This window comes from Budorcas taxicolor, chromosome 18 (assembly GCF_023091745.1).
Source record: "Budorcas taxicolor isolate Tak-1 chromosome 18, Takin1.1, whole genome shotgun sequence".
In the NCBI taxonomy this organism is placed as follows: Eukaryota; Metazoa; Chordata; class Mammalia; order Artiodactyla; family Bovidae; genus Budorcas; species Budorcas taxicolor.
In genome coordinates, this window is record NC_068927.1 from 61,768,426 (window position 1) to 61,786,628 (window position 18,203).

The following is an 18,203-nucleotide window of genomic DNA, read 5'->3' on the forward strand; positions in this document are numbered from 1 at the left end:
GGGCTTCCTGATCCTACTGACCATGATGAGTCATGTTCTAGTGTCACATTATTTTCTCCCCTGCCTTTTGCTAATTCACAAATACTACTGAATTTCATAATTGAGGCTGTGTGTTTTTCCCGGAAACATGGACGTGAATGAATTGTATCTAATGAAGTTGGTCCCTTCATCTCGTTGATTCCTTCCCAGAGACCATCGTGAAACGCATGTAGCAAATGCATTTGATCAATGTATTACCAAAGCCAAGCTTTTAGAGCTCACCAAACAACAGGCCAATAAACTGAGAGACTACTTGTTGGACAAGGAATAGTGACTTTATCCAGAAAGCCAGGAGACCAAAAAGATGCTGGACTACTGTCCCAAAGAATCATTTTTGCTGAGTTAGAATTCGGGTTTCTTTTACACGAAAAGATCTCTATAGCTTCTCTTCAAATATGGACTTACAGCAGTTGCTGAGTACCTGAACTAAAATCATCAGAGAATACATATAGTGAAAAAGGTAAAGGATTTGCCACATCCACTGAGTCTGGGAAGTATGGCTCCACTATATTCCTATCTTGTGACTTTTGGGTAAGATCCTTGCCACACACATTACATTGCTGTGTGTTTTCTCCAGGATACTTTGATACTACTGGTGAGATGTGAGGATAGGGTTATTATTATTTTTTAAAAAACAGCTGTGAAATTGGTGAGGAGTCGTTCTAGAACGAATTCATGTTTTAAAGACCTGATTAATAAATACATATGTATCTCAGTTCTATCCAGTATGAATTTTCTCATGAAGCCTAAGATGTTGCCACACTCATGATATTCGTATGGTTTCTCAGTAGGATGAATTCTCTGAGCAACATTATGGTGTAAATTTTGAACTTTGAAATTTGAAGACTTCTACCATATACCACATTCACATGAGTTTCTCTCATGTATGGATTTTCTGATGTTTAGTGAGTGCTGACACCTGAGTAAAGGATTTTCCACAATCGAAACATTTGAAAGGTTTCTCTATATGTGTTCTCCGATGTCTTTTAAGTTGTGAATTTTGACTGAAGAACTTGCCACATTCATTACATCTGAAAGGTCTCTCTCCAGTATGAATTCTCCAGTGAAGCTGAAGATGTGGTTTTTGCCGGAAGACTTTTCCACACTCATCACATTTGTAAGGTTTCTCACCAGTATGAACTGTCTGATGCCTTAAAAGGGTTGACTTTACACGAAAGGCCTTGCCACACTCATCACATTTGTAAGGTTTCTCTCCAGTATGAACTGTCAGATGCCTTATGAGGATTGACTTTACACGAAAGGCCCTGCCACACTGATCACATTTGTAAGGTTTCTCACCAGTATGAACTGTCTGATGCTTTATAAGGGTTGACTTTACAGGAAAAGCCTTGCCACACGCATCACATTTGTAAGGTTTCTCTCCAGTATGAACTGTCTGATGCCTTAAAAGGGTTGACTTTACAGGAAAGGCCTTGCCACACTCATCACATTTATAAGGTTTCTCTCCAGTATGAACTGTCTGATGACTTAAAAGGTTTGACTTTACACAAAAGTCCTTGCCACACTCATCACATTTGAAAGGTTTCTCTCCAGTATGAACTGTCTGATGCCTTAAAAGGGTTGACTTTACACGAAAGGCCTCGCCACACTCATCACATTTGTAACGTTTCTCTCCAGTATGAACTGTCTCATGACTTAAAAGGATTGACTTTACACGAAAGGCCTTACCACACTCATCACATTTGTAAGGTTTCTCACCAGTATGAACTGTCTGATGACTTAAAAGTGTTGACTTTACACGAAAGGCCTTGCCACACTCATCACATTTGTAAGGTTTCTCTCCAGTATGAACCGTCTGATGACTAGCAAGGTTTGAATTTCGGCCGAAGACTTTGTCACATATATCACATTTAAACAATTTCTTTCCTGTATGAATTTTCTTATGTCTCCTGAGGTGTGAGCTGTGAGTAAAGGCTTTGCCACACTCATCACATTTGTAAGTTTTCTCTCCAGTATGACCTGTCTGATGACTTAAAAGGGTTGACTTTACACAAACGGCCTTGCCACACTCATCAGATTTGTAAGGTTTCTCTCCAGTATGACCTGTCTGATGACTTAAAAGGGTTGACTTTACACAAAAGGCCTTGCCACACTCATCACATTTGTAAGGTTTTTCCCTTTGTGCTTTGAGTTCTTGTGTTATTACTGAAGGATTCATAAAATCATTCCCATATATATTAGAAACACTGGTTTGGACACAAGGAGGAAGTCTTTGAAGTGGTGAAAATGAGAAATTGTTGTTGACAGAACTCTTAACTTCATTATATTCAGAGATCATCCTGCCAGTTTGAAATATCTGCAGTTTATTCTCAAAGTTAAATCCAAACCTCTTTCCAAAGGGCTTGATGCCTGCATCCTTTCTATCATGAGAATCTCTTCTATCAGGCACATTTCCATTAAGGCTTACAAGTGTCCCTTTGTAATTTCTTTTGTCATCTCTCCCCTGATACTCAAAGTCACACATATTTTCCTGACTTTCCCAAAGATGAAAATGTTTCATTTCACAGCTTTCAGGTCTTCCCTGCATCAATTTTTGGAATGTTTCTTGTTTATCACTGTTCACTTTGGGTTGTAAAAGCTTGATCACATGTGTAGGAGCGATATCTACAAGATAAAAAGAATCATAGTTATCCTGCTCACAATAATTCAAAAATAAATGTTTCATGTTGAATATATATTACACCAAAAGTAATACTTACATCAAGTTATGAAACACCACAATGATGACCTTAAGTGTTTAGAGACACTAAGGGAATAGAATTCTTAACTTAAGAAAGTGTAACATAAATTCACCGTTAAGGTAGACTAGTTTTAAAAAACATATGCCAAACACACACTCACACTGGACAATGTTATGCCAACTCTCAAAAGGAGAGTGTTTTTCTACCAGGACCCTTAGGAATGTCTCAACAGTTGTCTCAAATTGAAAAGAAAAATATTGCACTATCATTGTATTCTGCAAACTTACTGTACATAAATAAATTCTAAACAATATATTATATATTGTAACAGTCAATAATCCAAAACCAAGCTTACCCAATTAATAATTAACTATTCATAACTGCTTGTTTACAACTGAAAACACATGAGAAGATGAAGAATATGAATAAAACAATTTTTTGGAAACAACATAGTTTTCTAAATCTGCTATCGAACTATGTACCCAAAAAGAAAAGGCATTTTACAACATTAACAAGTAGTATGTGTCAGCTGTATTGCGGAATACACGCTAAAAGACCATCATCTGTAAATGACACATAAATTAAGATGTAAAATATTCACCAGTTTTCTAACAGCCAATAAACAAAGCAATCCCTACCTATGTTGTTGTTGTTCAGTCGCTCAGTCAGGTTTGCCTCTTTGCAACACTGTGAACTGTAGCTCACTGGACTCCTCTGTCCTGGGATTTGCCAGGCAAGAAAAGTGGAGTGGGTTGCCATTTCCTTCTCCATGGGATCTTCCTGACTCAGGGATCAAACCTACATCTTCTGCATGAGCAGATGAATTCTTTACCACTGAGCCACCAAGGAAGGCTAATCTCTAACCATGCACTATTCTTAATTACCTAGTTTAATGGCACCAAAATATAATAAATAAAAAGTGAGTGCTTTGTGTATTTATTGACCAGGGTCAGACACAATATTGCTGAAAAATGTTGCAAGTGAAACGCATACAAGATATAATGTAGTTGAGGTTTGACAGAAAACAAAATTCGGTAAAGCCATCATCCTTCAATTAAAAAATAAATAAAATGTTAAGAAGATATAATGTAAACCTAGAACAAATAATTTCACAATTTGTATGGGAATACAAAAAACCTCGAATAGCCAAAGCAATCTTGAGAAAGAAGAATGGAACTGGAGGAATCAACCTGCCTGACTTCAGGCACTACTACAAAGCCACAGTCATCAAGACACTATGGTACTGGCACAAAGACAGAAATATAGATCAATAGAACAAAATAGGAAGCCCAGAGATAAATCCATGCACCTATGGACACCTTATCTTTGACAAAGGAGGCAAGAATATACACTGGATTAAAGGCAATCTCTTTAACAAGTGGTGCTAGGAAAACTGATCAACACTTGTAAAAGAAGGAAACTAGATCACTTTCTAACACCATACACACAAATAAACTCAAAATGGATTAAAGATCTAAACGGAAGACCAGAAACTATAAAACTCCTAGAGGAGAACATAGCCAAAATACTCTCCGACATACATCACAGCAGGATGCTCTATGACCCACCTCCAGAATATTGGAAATAAAAGCAAAAAGAAACAAATGGGACCTAATTAAACTTAAAAGCTTCTGCACAACAAAGGAAACTATAAGCAAGGTGAAAAGACAGCCTTCTGAATGGGAGAAAATAATACCAGATGAAGCAACTGACAAACAACTAATCTCAAAAATATACAAGCAACTCCTGCACCTCAATTCCAGAAAACTAAACGACCCAATCAAAAAATGGGCCAAAGAACTAAATAGACATTTCTCCAAAGAAGACATACAGATCGCTAAAAAACACATAAAAAGATCCTCAACATCACTCATTATCAGAGAAATGCAAATCAAAACCACCATGAGGTACCATTTCACATCAGTCAGAATGGCTGCAATCCAAAAGTCTACAAGCAATAAATGCTGGAGACGGTGTGGAGAAAAGGGAACCCTCTTACACGGTTGGTGGGAATGCAAACTAGTACAGCCACTATGGAGAACAGTGTGGAGATTCCTTAAAAAACTGGAAATTGAACTGCCTTATGACCCAGCAATCCCACTGATGGGCATACACACCAAGGAAACCAGAATTGAAAGAGACACGTGTACCCCAATGTTCATCGCAGGACTGTTAATAATAGCCAGGACATGGAAGCAACCTAGATGTCCATCAGCAGATGAATGGATAAGAAAGCTGTGGTACATATACACAATGGAGTATTACTCAGCCGTTAAAAAGAATTCATTTGAATCAGTTCTAAGGAGGTGCATGAAACTGAAGCCTACTATAGAGAGTGAAGTAAGCCAGAAAGAAAAACACCAATACAATACACTAATGCATATATATGGAATTTAGAAAGATGGTAACGATAACCCTGTATGTGAGACAGCAAAAGAGACACAGATGTATAGAACATGCTTTTGGACTCTGTGGGAGAGGGAGAGGGTGGGATGATTTGGGAGAATGGCATTGAAGGATGTATAATATCATATATGAAATGAATCACCAGTCCAGGTTCGATGCATGATACTGGACGCTTGGGGCTGGTGCACTGGGACGACCCAGAGGGATGCTATGTGGAGGGCGGAGGGAGAGGGGTTCAGGATGGGGAACACGTGTATACCTGTGGTGGACACATGTTGATGTATGGCAAAACCAATACAATATTGTAAAGTAATTAACCTCCAATTAAAATAAATAAATTTATATTTAAAAAAAGATATAAAGTCATATCATAAAGAACATAACAGAAAATAGATATTACCTTTTTTAAACAAAAATAAATTTTGAATATTTACTATAAAACATTTACTACTGACAGCACTAATTTGCTTTAAAAGGCTTGAGGTAAATTAATATGCTTTTTCTCTAATCAGAGCAGGAGACACACCCAATTGGACCACAAAGTGGTAAGAGAACCAGGATATGAATCTGAACCTACAGACTGAGAAAACTTATTTGAAAACATGACCACCCACTGAATGAATAAACTAGAAAATATTAAAAAAAATAAAATAAACGGAACTTAGAAAATATCAAGGAAAATACAAGACAGAAGTAGCCTGTTTAACTATTATTCAACCATCCCATCTCAAAATGGGTTGTGAGTCATCATGGATGCACAGTGTGATTTAGGTCATGTCCTGAGAAACGTGTTCAATAAATTATCAGAGATTATCTTTACAGTGAGAGTATGTAGAAGGGGGAGGGATGTGATAGGTAAGAACAATGTTTCCATCCACATCAAGGTACTATATTGAGGACTGGTCAGGACTAAGAAAGGGCCTGCATGGAGCATAAGATACACAGGTTTATGTCAGATATCAGCTTGTGACTGCATGTCTCTGTGAAAATAACTGAGAGGGTAAACTAATATACTGACCTTAAAAGAAAAGAACTAGTTCAGCAACTTTATGGGCATTATACTATGGGTACAGGGCAGAAACAAGAGAGATTTTTAAACTGACTGTGATATTTGGAGAAAGCAGGATAATACCTGTTATACTATTTACAATGTAATGTATCCAACTCTGATTTTGTAACTTACAATGGAATGCTTATATTCAAGATAAACATACACAATATTCCAGGATATTGTGTAAGAATCTTATGAGCAGAAATCAGAAGGAAAATCCAGGAAAAGGCTATCTAAACCTGCGTTCCTCTGACAAGTATGATTAACCTCTCTATTGGACATTTATTTCATTTCTTCTTCCACACATGTTCATCTCAAGATCGAGGAGTATCAAAGAAAAGGAGGGATTGACACTGACTCTGGAAGACCTTCCCAGTTACAAAAGCCTTTCTGAGGCATCCAACTCTTTTTTGTAGAAAAAGGCTTTATTTTCCTAGACCTTCCCTGAGTTCAAAAGAGCAGATTCAAACAGTTACTAATGCATTAAAGGACATTCAAGGATCATACCATGATCAAGTGGGATTTATTGCAGGGATGCAAGATTTCTCAATATCCACAAGTTAATCACTATGATACACCACAGTAACAGTTGAAGACTAAAAGCCGTATGATCATCAATAGAAGCAGAAAAGGTTCTGACAAAATTCAAGTGCCATTTATGATAAAACACTCTTGAGAATGTCAGCACAGATGGACCCTACCTCAACATAATTAAGACTGTATATGTCAAACACACAGCTAACATCATACTCAACAGGGAAAAACTGAAAGCACTCCCCTTAGCAACATGAATAAGACAAGAATGTTCACTATTGCCACTTTGATTGAACATATTTTTGGAACTCCTAGCCACAACAATCAGAAAAGAAAAAGAAATAAGAGGAATTCAAGGTAAAAAAAAAATAAAATAAAGAAGTAAAACTGTCACTATGATGCTACACACAGAAAATCCCGAAGATGCCACCAGATGACTACTAGACCTCATCAATGAACAGAGTAAACTTGCTGGATACAAAATATATAGAGAACTCCTGCATTTCTATACACTAATAATGATACATCAGAAAGTGAAATTAATGAAACAATCCCATTCACCATCTCAGAGAAAAGAATAAAATTCTAAGGAATAAACCTACCTAAAAAGTCAAAAGAACTGTACTCATGAAACTAGAAGATGCTGATGACTGATACCAAAGATGACACAAACAGATGGCAAACATATACCATGTTCTTGGATTGAAAGAAGTAACACTGTCAAAATGACCATACAATCCAAGGCAATCTACATATTCAATGCACCCTTATCAAATTAACAATGACATAATTCATAAAACAAAGAAAAACTTAATTTCTACCAAAATACAAGACCCTAATATCTAAAATGATCTTGAGAAACAACAGAGCTGGAGGAATCATGTTCCCTGAGTTCAGACTATACTACAAACTGACAGTCAACAAAGTCAAAGTGAAGTCGCTCAGTTGTATCCAACTCCGTGTGACCCCATCAACTGTAGACTACCAGGTTCCTCTGTCCATGGGATTTTCCAGGCAAGAATACTGAAGTGGGTTGCCATTTCCTTCTCCAGCAGATCTTCCTGACCCAGGGATTGAACCTGGGTCTCCAGCATTGTAGGCAGATGGCTTTACCATCTGAGCCACCAGGGAAGTGGTATGATGATGGCACAAAACAGAAACACACATCAGTAGAACAGGACAGAAAACCCAGAAATAAACCAACTTACTTAGAGTCAATTATTTTATAACAAAGGAGGAAAGAATACAGAATTAAGAAGTCTCTATAATAAGTGATGCTGGGATAAATGGATAGTTACATGAAAAAGAATGAAATTCCAACATTCTCTAACACCACATACAAAAATAAACTCAAAATGTGTTAAACATCTAAATGCAAGACCAAATACTATAAAATTCATAGTGGAAAACAAATGCAAAACACTGACATAAATGTCTGCAAAGTTTTTTTAAATCTATCTCTTAAGAGTCATGGTAATAAAAGCAAAATCAAACAAATGAGGCCTAATTAAATTTAAAACCTTTTTGCAAAGCAAAGGAAACCAAACAAAGAACAAAAATTCAACTTTTGCACTAGGAGACTATATATGCAAATAATGCTACCTATAAGGGATTTATTTCCAAAATATACAAACAGTTCATACAGCTTAATATCCAAACAAACAAGCCAATCAAAAACTGGGCAGAAGATCAAAACAGATACTTCTCCAACGGAGACAAACAGATGGCCAACAGTCACCTGAAAAGATGTTTGATGTCTCTACTTATGAGAGAAATGCAAATCAAAACCACAAAAATGTATCACCTCACACTGGTCAGAATGACCACCATCCAAAAGCCTACAAACAATAAATGCTTCAGAGGGTGTGGAGAAAAGAGAACCCTCCTACCCTGTTGGAAGGAACATAAATTGGTACTGCCACTTTGGAGAACAGCATGGAGCTTCCATAAAGAACTAAAACTAGAGTTATCACATGAACCAGCAATTCCAATCCTGGGCATATATCCAGAAAGGATGAAAACTAATTCAAAATGATACATGCACCCCAATGTTTTTAGCAGCACTATTTATACCAGGCAAAACATGGCAGCAACCTAAATATTCACTGACAGACAAAGGGATACAGAATATGTGGTACATATATACATGGGAATATTGTGAAGTGAAAGTAGCTCAGTCGTGTCCAACTCTTTAAGACCCCATGACCTGCAGCCTGCCAGACTCCCCTGCCCATGTAATTCTCCAGGCAAGAACACTGGAGTGGGTTGCCACCCCCACAGCATAAAACACAACGAAGTAACGCATTTTGCAGCAATATAGACAGACTTGGGGATTATTCTAAGTGAAATCAGACAGAGAAAGACAAGTATCATAGGATATTATATGTTGAACTGAAATAAATGATACAAATGCACTTATTCACAAAATAAACTCACCAGCATAAAACACAAACTTCTGGTTACCAAAGGGGATAGTACAGGATGGTGATGGGGACAGGAAAGGGAGAGATAAATTAGGAGTCTGAATATATACAAACTAATGTATATACAAAATAGATAAACAGGAACCTACGATATAGCTCAGGGAACTATACTGAGTATCTTGTAAACTCCTGTATACCTGAAACACAACCTTGTTAATTAACTATACTTAAAAAGTGGAGAAGGAAATGGCAACCCAATCCAGTATTCTTCCCTGGAGAATACCACAGACAGAGGAGCCTAGTGGGCTGCCGTCTATGGGGTCGCACAGAGTCGGACACAGATGAAGTGACTTGGCATGCATGCATGTATGCATGCATTGGAGAAGGAAATGGCAACCCACGCCAGTGTTTCTGCCTGGAGAATCACAGGGACAGAGGAGCCTGGTGGGCTGCCGTCTGTGGGGTCGCACAGAGTCAGACACGACTGATGCAACTTAGCAGCAGCAGCACCAGCATACCTAAAAAGAATGATTAAAACAAAAACAAAAACACCTCTTGCGGAGATGTTCAAAAGATGTTTCACAAGGGTGTAAAAACTACTAAATGGGGGAAGCAGTCTATGAAACAAAATATGTTGACAAAACTGAATACCCACCAGCAAAAGAATTTACTTGGAACACTATCTTACACTACAGACAAAAACAAACTCAAAAGGGTTCAAAACCTAAACCTAAGTCCCAAATGTATAAAACTCCTAGAAGTAAACATGCAGGAAATGTTTCTGGAAATTGGACTCACAAATGATTTACCAGATATAACACCAAAAGCACAGGCCACAAAATAAAACCAGATATTAATAAATTGAACTATATCAAAATTATAAACTACTCTGCATTAAAGTGCAGTGAGTTTGAAAAGACAATCAACAGTAAAACAGAAAATATGTGGAAATCGTACATCTGATAGTAAATGAGTACAAAGAATATATAAAGAATTTTAAGAGGGACTGATCACCAGTTCCACCATAGGGACCATTCCCCAATCAACCATCCAACGCATTGCAAATACAAAACAGAAACACTAAAAGTAACATAGAAATTTGAACTCAGTGATAAAATAAAATACCTACAATGGATAGAACAACAGCGCAGCCAACAGCCCCATAGATATGAGAATGTGAACTTGGACAAAGTTGTCCTGGGATAAATTCCCATACCATTTACAGAGGCTAAAATATATGGTCCTTGATACACATCAACAACACTGTCATGGTGCCCTTGACAGAGTCTCCAAAGCCAGAAAATAACCTGGAAAGATGTATCAGGCTCTCGTGATACTTTCTCTCTCATCATCCTAGAACATACTGACCACTCTACTAGATAGCTTCAAGTGCTGACTTTGTACAGAGCAAGAAAATAACATTAGGAATAGTGTCTCCATCACAGTTTTCTGTTACCTACTAAATCCACTCCACACAGACTCACCAGAGGCTGCCAATTAAACATAGGTGGATTATCACAGCAAGGAAACCAGATAAAATTTCAGACCTTCAGGAATATATTTCAAAGAAATTGAAGAGGTAAAATGATACAAAGTACGGAAAAGGGAACATCAGGAACAGCTGACATTCCCAGATGGGGTAGAGCAGCACAAGAGTAAAACTAACACAACATGAAGGTCAGACATTACAGCATCTTGAGATGGGACCATGCGCTCGACCTACAGATGGCAAGCTAAGAGCATGCGAGATTCACATATGCTCCCCTCGTAGGATCTAGGATCAAAAAGACAATCTCTCTACCCACTCTTACATTTTCCTAAGTAACAACCACAGAGAATCCAATCCACCATCTAGTCCCACTCCTAAACAGAAAAAAACAGCCCTTTTGAGATACTCGTTTTTCTTTATATGTTGTAGTTTTGGCTACTTTTACATCACTCCCCACTGTCCAGAGCTTTTTCTCAGGCTCCAATGTGGAGATAATATTCAGATTAGAAGCAGAAATTCTAGGACTCCCCTGGTGATCCAATGGTTAAGACTCTGCATTTCCAATGCAGGGGGTGCAGGTTTGATCCTTAGGGAACTAAGATCCCACATGCAGAATGGTGCAGCCAAAAAAGTAAACAAGCAAGGGAAAACAAATAAATATTCAGCGTTATCAAAAGAAAGAAATCTAAAGTGCTGTGGATTTTTTTAAACACTGAGCCAAAAGTCAAAAGGTAGAAAATAGGAAATCGGGTTTTTTGGTTTTTTTTTTTTTAACATTTGCCAGTGAGCTTTGTACATAATTAAGCTCTGGGACAACCTCAGATATGACATGAAACAGACACAGCAACTGAAGAGGGTCAGTTAAACCCTGTGAAGCTGTGTCATGCCCCAGTCACCAGAACTCTCAGATGAAAGACATCAGGGCCTCCCAAGGGGCACACAGGGAAAATGCAGATACCCAAGGGCAGCTCTGGAAGGAAGTCATCCTCACCCACAGACAGCAGGTTCCTGTAGGTCTCCAGCATCACGTCCCTGTATAAGGCCCTCTGAGCAGGGTCCAGGAATTCCCACTCCTCCTGAGTGAATTCGATGGCCACATCCTCAGAGGTCAGTTGTTCCTGAAATGAAACCACATGTCACCAAAAGGGCCATGAAATGTTCTCATTTTCATGCAAAAGAGAAGGGTAGTAAGGGGTAAGGATTTATGAGATCCTCCAATTAATATGGATTTTTCATCATTGTTCAAAATCCATGAAATATATAAAGATAAAACTCAACACTGTTTTGGCTATACAGAAGTGTCAGATATTATGTTCTACCCAGTGAGTGCAACTCATTATCTTGATGAGGTACAGCATGAGTGGTGTCTTCAGAGATGACAAAGTCCACGGCACTCTTAATGGAAAGGTCAAAATTTTCAGGTATGATGTTGATAATAGCAGCAAGGACCAAAAGTGTCTGAGGGCTTCCTGTTGCTCTAAATTACTGTAGTATTACTCTAAACATTAAATAAGTACTTTACAGGCAAGAAGCTGTCATCAATATAATAGCTCATTAAACAATCATCTGTTCCCACCTTAGAGAAGAAAACCTGGGTCACAGACACTCTGAGAAACTTGACTCAGACCAAGAAGGTAAGAAACGTTACATGAAGCACCTGAACTCAGAAGCTTGGGCTCAGCAACTGAAGCTTAAGCATCTAACAGTGAAGTAATACAGAGAACATTGCAAGTCCTTTGACAGAGGGCTCCTAAAGAAAACTTGAAAGAAGTCCAAGGTGAACCTCCTCCCTGCCCCTCTGTCTTCTCTGCAGAGGGAGCAGCTTTCGGGCCTCGGGCCTTCATCCCTTGAAAATGGACACCTGTGACAAATTAGTCTCTACCCACTCCCTGATTGGGAGAACCTTCCCCCTGTTGAGTGATCACTGTCTGCAGTGGTGGTGAAGGACTGGAGACACTGACCAATGAGAGCCACAGTGGCTTGGCAGACCCAGGTCCCCAGACCATCTCACTTATTCCTAGCCACAGCTTCCAAACCAGTGCCATTTCAAAGGACTTTGACACAGCAGCCAAGTTCCCTGGAGCTGGAGCTGGCACAGCAGGGGTGGCTGGCTCCAGGGCTGGACGTGGGACTGTGTTTGGGAGCTTCATCACTGTTATGCTAGGAACCCTTCTCTGAAGCAGTAGCTCTTCTACGCCACGGGCTTGGCCCTCTGAAAGGCCATGGGGCTCTTTTGCCTGATGGTGGTCTAGCTCATCTTCTTCACCATATGAAGGAGCTGTTTCCACCTCCCATAGTTCTTTCTCCTGTGTCTGCCCTGTATGTTCCCTTTCCTGTAACTCCCCAGGCAGCCTGGGGAAAGTGTGGGCTCACGGTTTGACAGAAGGTAAACAAATAAATATTGTATTAATATGAAAAAAAAATCCAAGGTGAACAATGTGGAATGGCATGAAAGGTCACTATAGATGTGGATACAGAAACACAACTGTTAGTAATATACTACTTAAAACACTAACAGGATTGTTTAGAAAATTCCAAGGCCACAGATTATACTGATAACATAATTTCAGCTGGAAAACAAAGGTGATAAGTAGTTTTTAAATCATGATGTCCTCTACCTAAACCACAAACTTGCTCATGCATGCATGCTTATCATTAAAAAATTAACTGACATGAGAGGATTCGTCTTTTCACAGATTTTTTTGGACAATTTTATATCATCCTTTTATTCACATGTATTTCAGCATCTTTCAGATGATAAAAATGTATCCTCTGTACTCCGCTGACTTTGTCAACAGGATTGTATACTAGGCTACCAAAAGAAAACTCGTAAAAACATTAAGGAAAAAAAAAGAATACTTGAACTCAAAATAAAATTACCATATACAAAGATACAAATACCATTTTATCCAATTAAATTTACATCGCAAGGCATTAACAGAAGCCAAAGACTTTCTTTGCTTTTTTCCATTAATAAGACAGTGATCTGAAATTAGAGGAGTCATTAGATTATGACCAAAAAAAATTATCACAATAGCAGAGTAATAAAGCTTCTTGGAGAATTAAAAATCATGGCAAAAAAAGAATATGGAAAAAAATATAGTTATTAAGCAAGACTATCTCAAGAAACATCATGATAGGAAGGAAACTTTCAATACATTCCTTCTGAAATTATAGTGGCATGAAAGGAGCTGTCCAGGGTGCCTGTCTTTTACCACCATACGATGCACATGAGCAGGGACCACTAGAAGTAACAGGAGGAAAAAACCAGGGCAAGAGACACAGAGTTTGTCAGAGAGTTGAAACAGGTAGTACTCACAAACCTAAGGTCATGGAAAGGTGAAAAGTGAAAGGATGGAAAAAGACAGTCCATCCTAAAGAGAGCAGGGGAGACTGTTATATTAGACAAAATAAACTGAAGAGAAGAAAAGTGCAATGAGATAAATATTGTATAATGATAAAACAGTCAATTTACTAAAAAGCTGTAACAAGTAAAAATATATATACATCTAACATTAGATATCTCAGAAAAATGAAGCAAACATTGAACAGCCATGTACAGATCACACAGCCCAACAAAAGCAGAAAACACATGTATCTCAAGGACACATAAAACATTCTCTATGAGAGACCACATATTAGGCCAAAATTAACCATTTTAAGAGACTGATACCATAAAAGTATCTTTCCTAACAACAACGAAATAAACACAAGAAAAAAAGAAAATTCCTCACATGTGGACATTAAACAACTCACTCTTACACCACAAATGGGTCTAAGAAAAAATCACATGGAAATTTTTAAATACATGGATGAAAACGAAAGACAATATTACAAAATATATAACACACAGAGACCACTGTAGTAAAAGAAAGTCTGAACTGTTAAATGCTTACAGTAAAAAAAAGAAGAGATCTTAAATCTGAAATTCATTTTTAGATCTCTAGGAAGCCGAAAACAGAAAACAAACTAAACTCAAGTTTAGCAGAAGGATACATGTAAATAAGATAAACCAGAGAGACAATAGAAAGAAGAAAAATATAAAAATCAACAAGCCAAGAGTTGATGTTTTGAAAAACCTGTATAGGAAAAACCCACCTAGAGTAAGGAATTGCAATGAAAACTGACCTTTTGCAGTCCTGTGGCCACTGCTGAGTTTTCCAAATCTGCTGGCATATTGAATGCAGCACTTTCACAGCATCATCTTTCAGGATTTGAAATAGCTCAACTAGAATGCCATTACCTCCACTAGCTTTGTTCGTAGTGATGCTTTCTAAGACCCACTTGACTTCACATTCCAAGATGTCTGGCTCTAGATTAGTGATCACATTATCATGATTATCTGGGTCGTGAAGATCTTTTTTGAACAGTTCTTCTGTGTATCCTTGCCACCTCTTCTTAATATCTTCTGCTCCTTTTAGGTCCAGACCATTTCTGTCCTTTATCGAGCCCATCTTTGCATGAAATGTTCCCTTGGTATCTCTAATTTTCTGGAAGAGATCTCTAGATTTTCCCATTCTATTATTTTCCTCTAATTCTTTGCACTGACCGCTGAAAATGGCTTTCTTTTCTCTTCTTGCTATTTTCTGGAACTCTGCATTCAGATGCTTATATCCTTCCTTTTCTCCTTTGCTTTTTGCCTCTCTTCTTTTCACAGCTACTTGTAAGGCCTCCACAGACTGCCATTTTTCTTTTTTTGCATTTCTTTTCCATGGGGATGGTCTTGATCCCTGGCTCCTGGACAATGTCACGAACCTCATTCCATAGTTCATCAGGCACTCTATCTATCAGATCTAGGCCCTTAAATCTATTTCTCACTTCCACTGTATAATCATAAGGGATTTGATTTAGGTCACACCTGAATGGTCTAGTGGTTTTCCCTACTCTCTTCAATTTGAGTCTGAATTTGGCAATAAGGAGTTCATGATCTGAGCCACAGTCAGCTCCTGGTCTTGTTTTTGTTGACTGTATAGAGATTCTCCATCTTTGGCTACATGGAATATAATCAATCTGATTTCGGTGTTGACCATCTGGTGATGTCCATATGTAGAGTCTTCTCTTGTGTTGTTGGAAGAGGGTGTTTGCTATGACCAGGGCATTTTCTTGGCAAAACTCTATCAGTCTTTACCCTGCTTGATTCTGCATTCCAAGGCCAAATTTGCCTGTCATCTCACATGCTAGTAAAGTAATGCTCAAAATTCTCCAAGCCAGGCTTCAGCAATATGTGACCCGTGAACTCCCTGATGTTCAAGCTGGTTTTAGAAAAGGCAGAGACACCAGAGATCAAACTGCCAACATCTGCTGCATCATGGAAGAAGCAAGAGAGTTCCAGAAAAACATCTATCTCTGCTTTATTGACTATGCCAAAGCCTCTGACTGTGTGAATCACACTAAACTGTGGAAAATTCTGAAAGAGATGGTAATACCAGACCACCTAACCTGCCTCTTGAGAAATCTGTATGCAGGTCAGGAAGCAACAGTTAGAACTGGACATGGAACAACAGACTGGTTCCAAAGAGGAAAAGGAGTACGTCAATGCTGTATATCGTCACCCTGCTTATTTAACTTCTATGCAGAGTACGTGATGAGAAACGCTGGACTGGAAGAAACACAAGCTGGAATCAAGATTGCTGGGAGAAATATCAATAACCTCAGATATGCAGATGACACCACCCTTATGGCAGAAAGTGAAGAGGAGCTAAAAAGCCTCTTGATGAAAGTGAAAGAGGAAAGCAAAAAAGTTGGCTTAAAGCTCAACATTCAGAAAACGAAGATCATGGCATCCAGTCCCATCACTGCATGGGAAATAGATGGGGAAACAGTGGAAACAGTGTTAGACTATTTTTTTGGACTCCAAAATCACTGCAGATGGTGAGGGCAGCCATGAAATTAAAAGACGCTTACTCCTTGGAAGAAAAGGTATGACCAACCTAGACAGCATATTCTAAAGCAGAGACATTACTTTGCTGACTAAGGTCTGTCTAGTCAAGGCTATGGTTTTTCCTGTGGTCATGTATGGATGTGAGAGTTGGACGGTGAAGAAGGGTGAACGCCGAAGAATTGATGCTTTTGAACTGCGGTGGTGGAGAAGATTCTTGAGAGTCTCTTGGACTGCAAGGAGATCCAACCAGTCCATTCTGAAGGAGATCAACCCTGGGATTTCTTTGGAAGGAATGATGCTAAAGCTGAAACTCCCGTACGTTGGCCACCTGATGCGAAGAGTTGACTCATTGGAAAAGACTCTGATGCTGGGAGGAATTGGGGGCAGGACGAGAAGGGGACAACAGAGGATGAGATGACTGGATGGCATCACGGACTCGATGAACGTGAGTTTGAGTGAATTCCGGGAGATGGTGATGAACAGGGAGGCCTGGCATGCTGCGATTCATGGGGTCGCAAAGAGTAGGACACGCCTGAGCGACTGAACTAAACTGAGACTATGGAAAAGAGAAAAAAAGATTCAAATAACTAAAAACAGATATAAAACAGGAGTGATTACAACTGAGCTTAAAAAGATAAGGAAGTTCTATGACCGATAATGCCTATAAATGACAGAATATCGGCGATACTCGCAAATTCTCAGAAACATACAAACTATTTTACTTATTAAGAAATTTAAAAAATGAGACATGTTGAAAGTGGAAGTGTTGGCCACTCAGATGTGTTTGACTCTTTGTGACCTCATGGACTGTAGCCCACATGGCTCCTCTGTCCATGGAATTTCTCCAGACAAGAATACTGGACTAGAGAGCCATTCCGTTCTCCAGGAATCTTCCAACCCAGGGATAGAACCTGAGTCTCCCGCATTGTAGGCAGATTTTTCATGATTTGAGTCATCAGGGAAGCCCATTATAACTAGAGAGACTTAAAAAGTAGTCAGAAACCTCTAAGAAAAATACAGGACCAAATTTGTCTGTTTTTATACCAGTACCACATCACCTTGATTACCTTGTAAGAGGTGTTGAAATAGAAAGACCTCCATCTTCCTGCTTCAAGAGTTTTGCTGTTTGCTCTTTGAATAGTTCTATGGCTTTCACCATGTTTTATTCTGCTTCTACAAAGGTTGTAATGGCAGTTTTGATAATGAATTGATTGGTTTACTGACCCTTTGTGTGGTTATTAAAGGTTATTAAATGTTTGGTAGTACAACTCTACCAAACATTTACAAAAGAATTACCACTTATCCTGCTAATTCTATGGAGCAAGCATGGTTCTAATAGTTTGCTGATTTCCCAAAGACACAAGAAAGGAAAACTAGAAACCAACAACCCTGACGAATACTGATGCAAAATTAAAACACTTGCAAACCCACTTCAACACATATTAAAAAGATCTGGAGAAACAGACACAGAGAACAGACGGAGAGGGGAGGGGAGGAAGGAGAGGGTGAGATGTATGGAGAGAGTAACATGGAGACTTACATTACCATAAAGTAGAGAGCCAATGTGAATTTGCTGACTGACTCAGGGACTCAAACAGGGGCTCTCTAACAACCTACAGGGGTGGGATAGGGAGGAAGTTGGAGGGAGGGGACATATGTATACCTAGGGCTGATTCAT

The 18,203-nt window shown here is 38.7% G+C and overlaps 1 protein-coding gene across 1 annotated transcript in view; it reads right to left on the minus strand.

Annotated features, from left to right (window-relative positions):
- Positions 1 to 863: 863 nt before the first annotated feature.
- The window catches only part of LOC128064044 (zinc finger protein 160-like), a 49,148-nt gene continuing 31,808 nt past the window's right edge, over positions 864 to 18,203 (minus strand). Inside the window, exons 4-5 of the mRNA XM_052656861.1 lie at positions 11,636 to 11,762; positions 864 to 2,664 (exon numbers count right to left, since the gene is read on the minus strand). Coding sequence (XP_052512821.1) covers positions 920 to 2,664; positions 11,636 to 11,762 — 1,872 coding nt within the window. The 3' untranslated portion in view covers positions 864 to 919. The remainder of the gene's footprint in view (positions 2,665 to 11,635; positions 11,763 to 18,203) is intronic.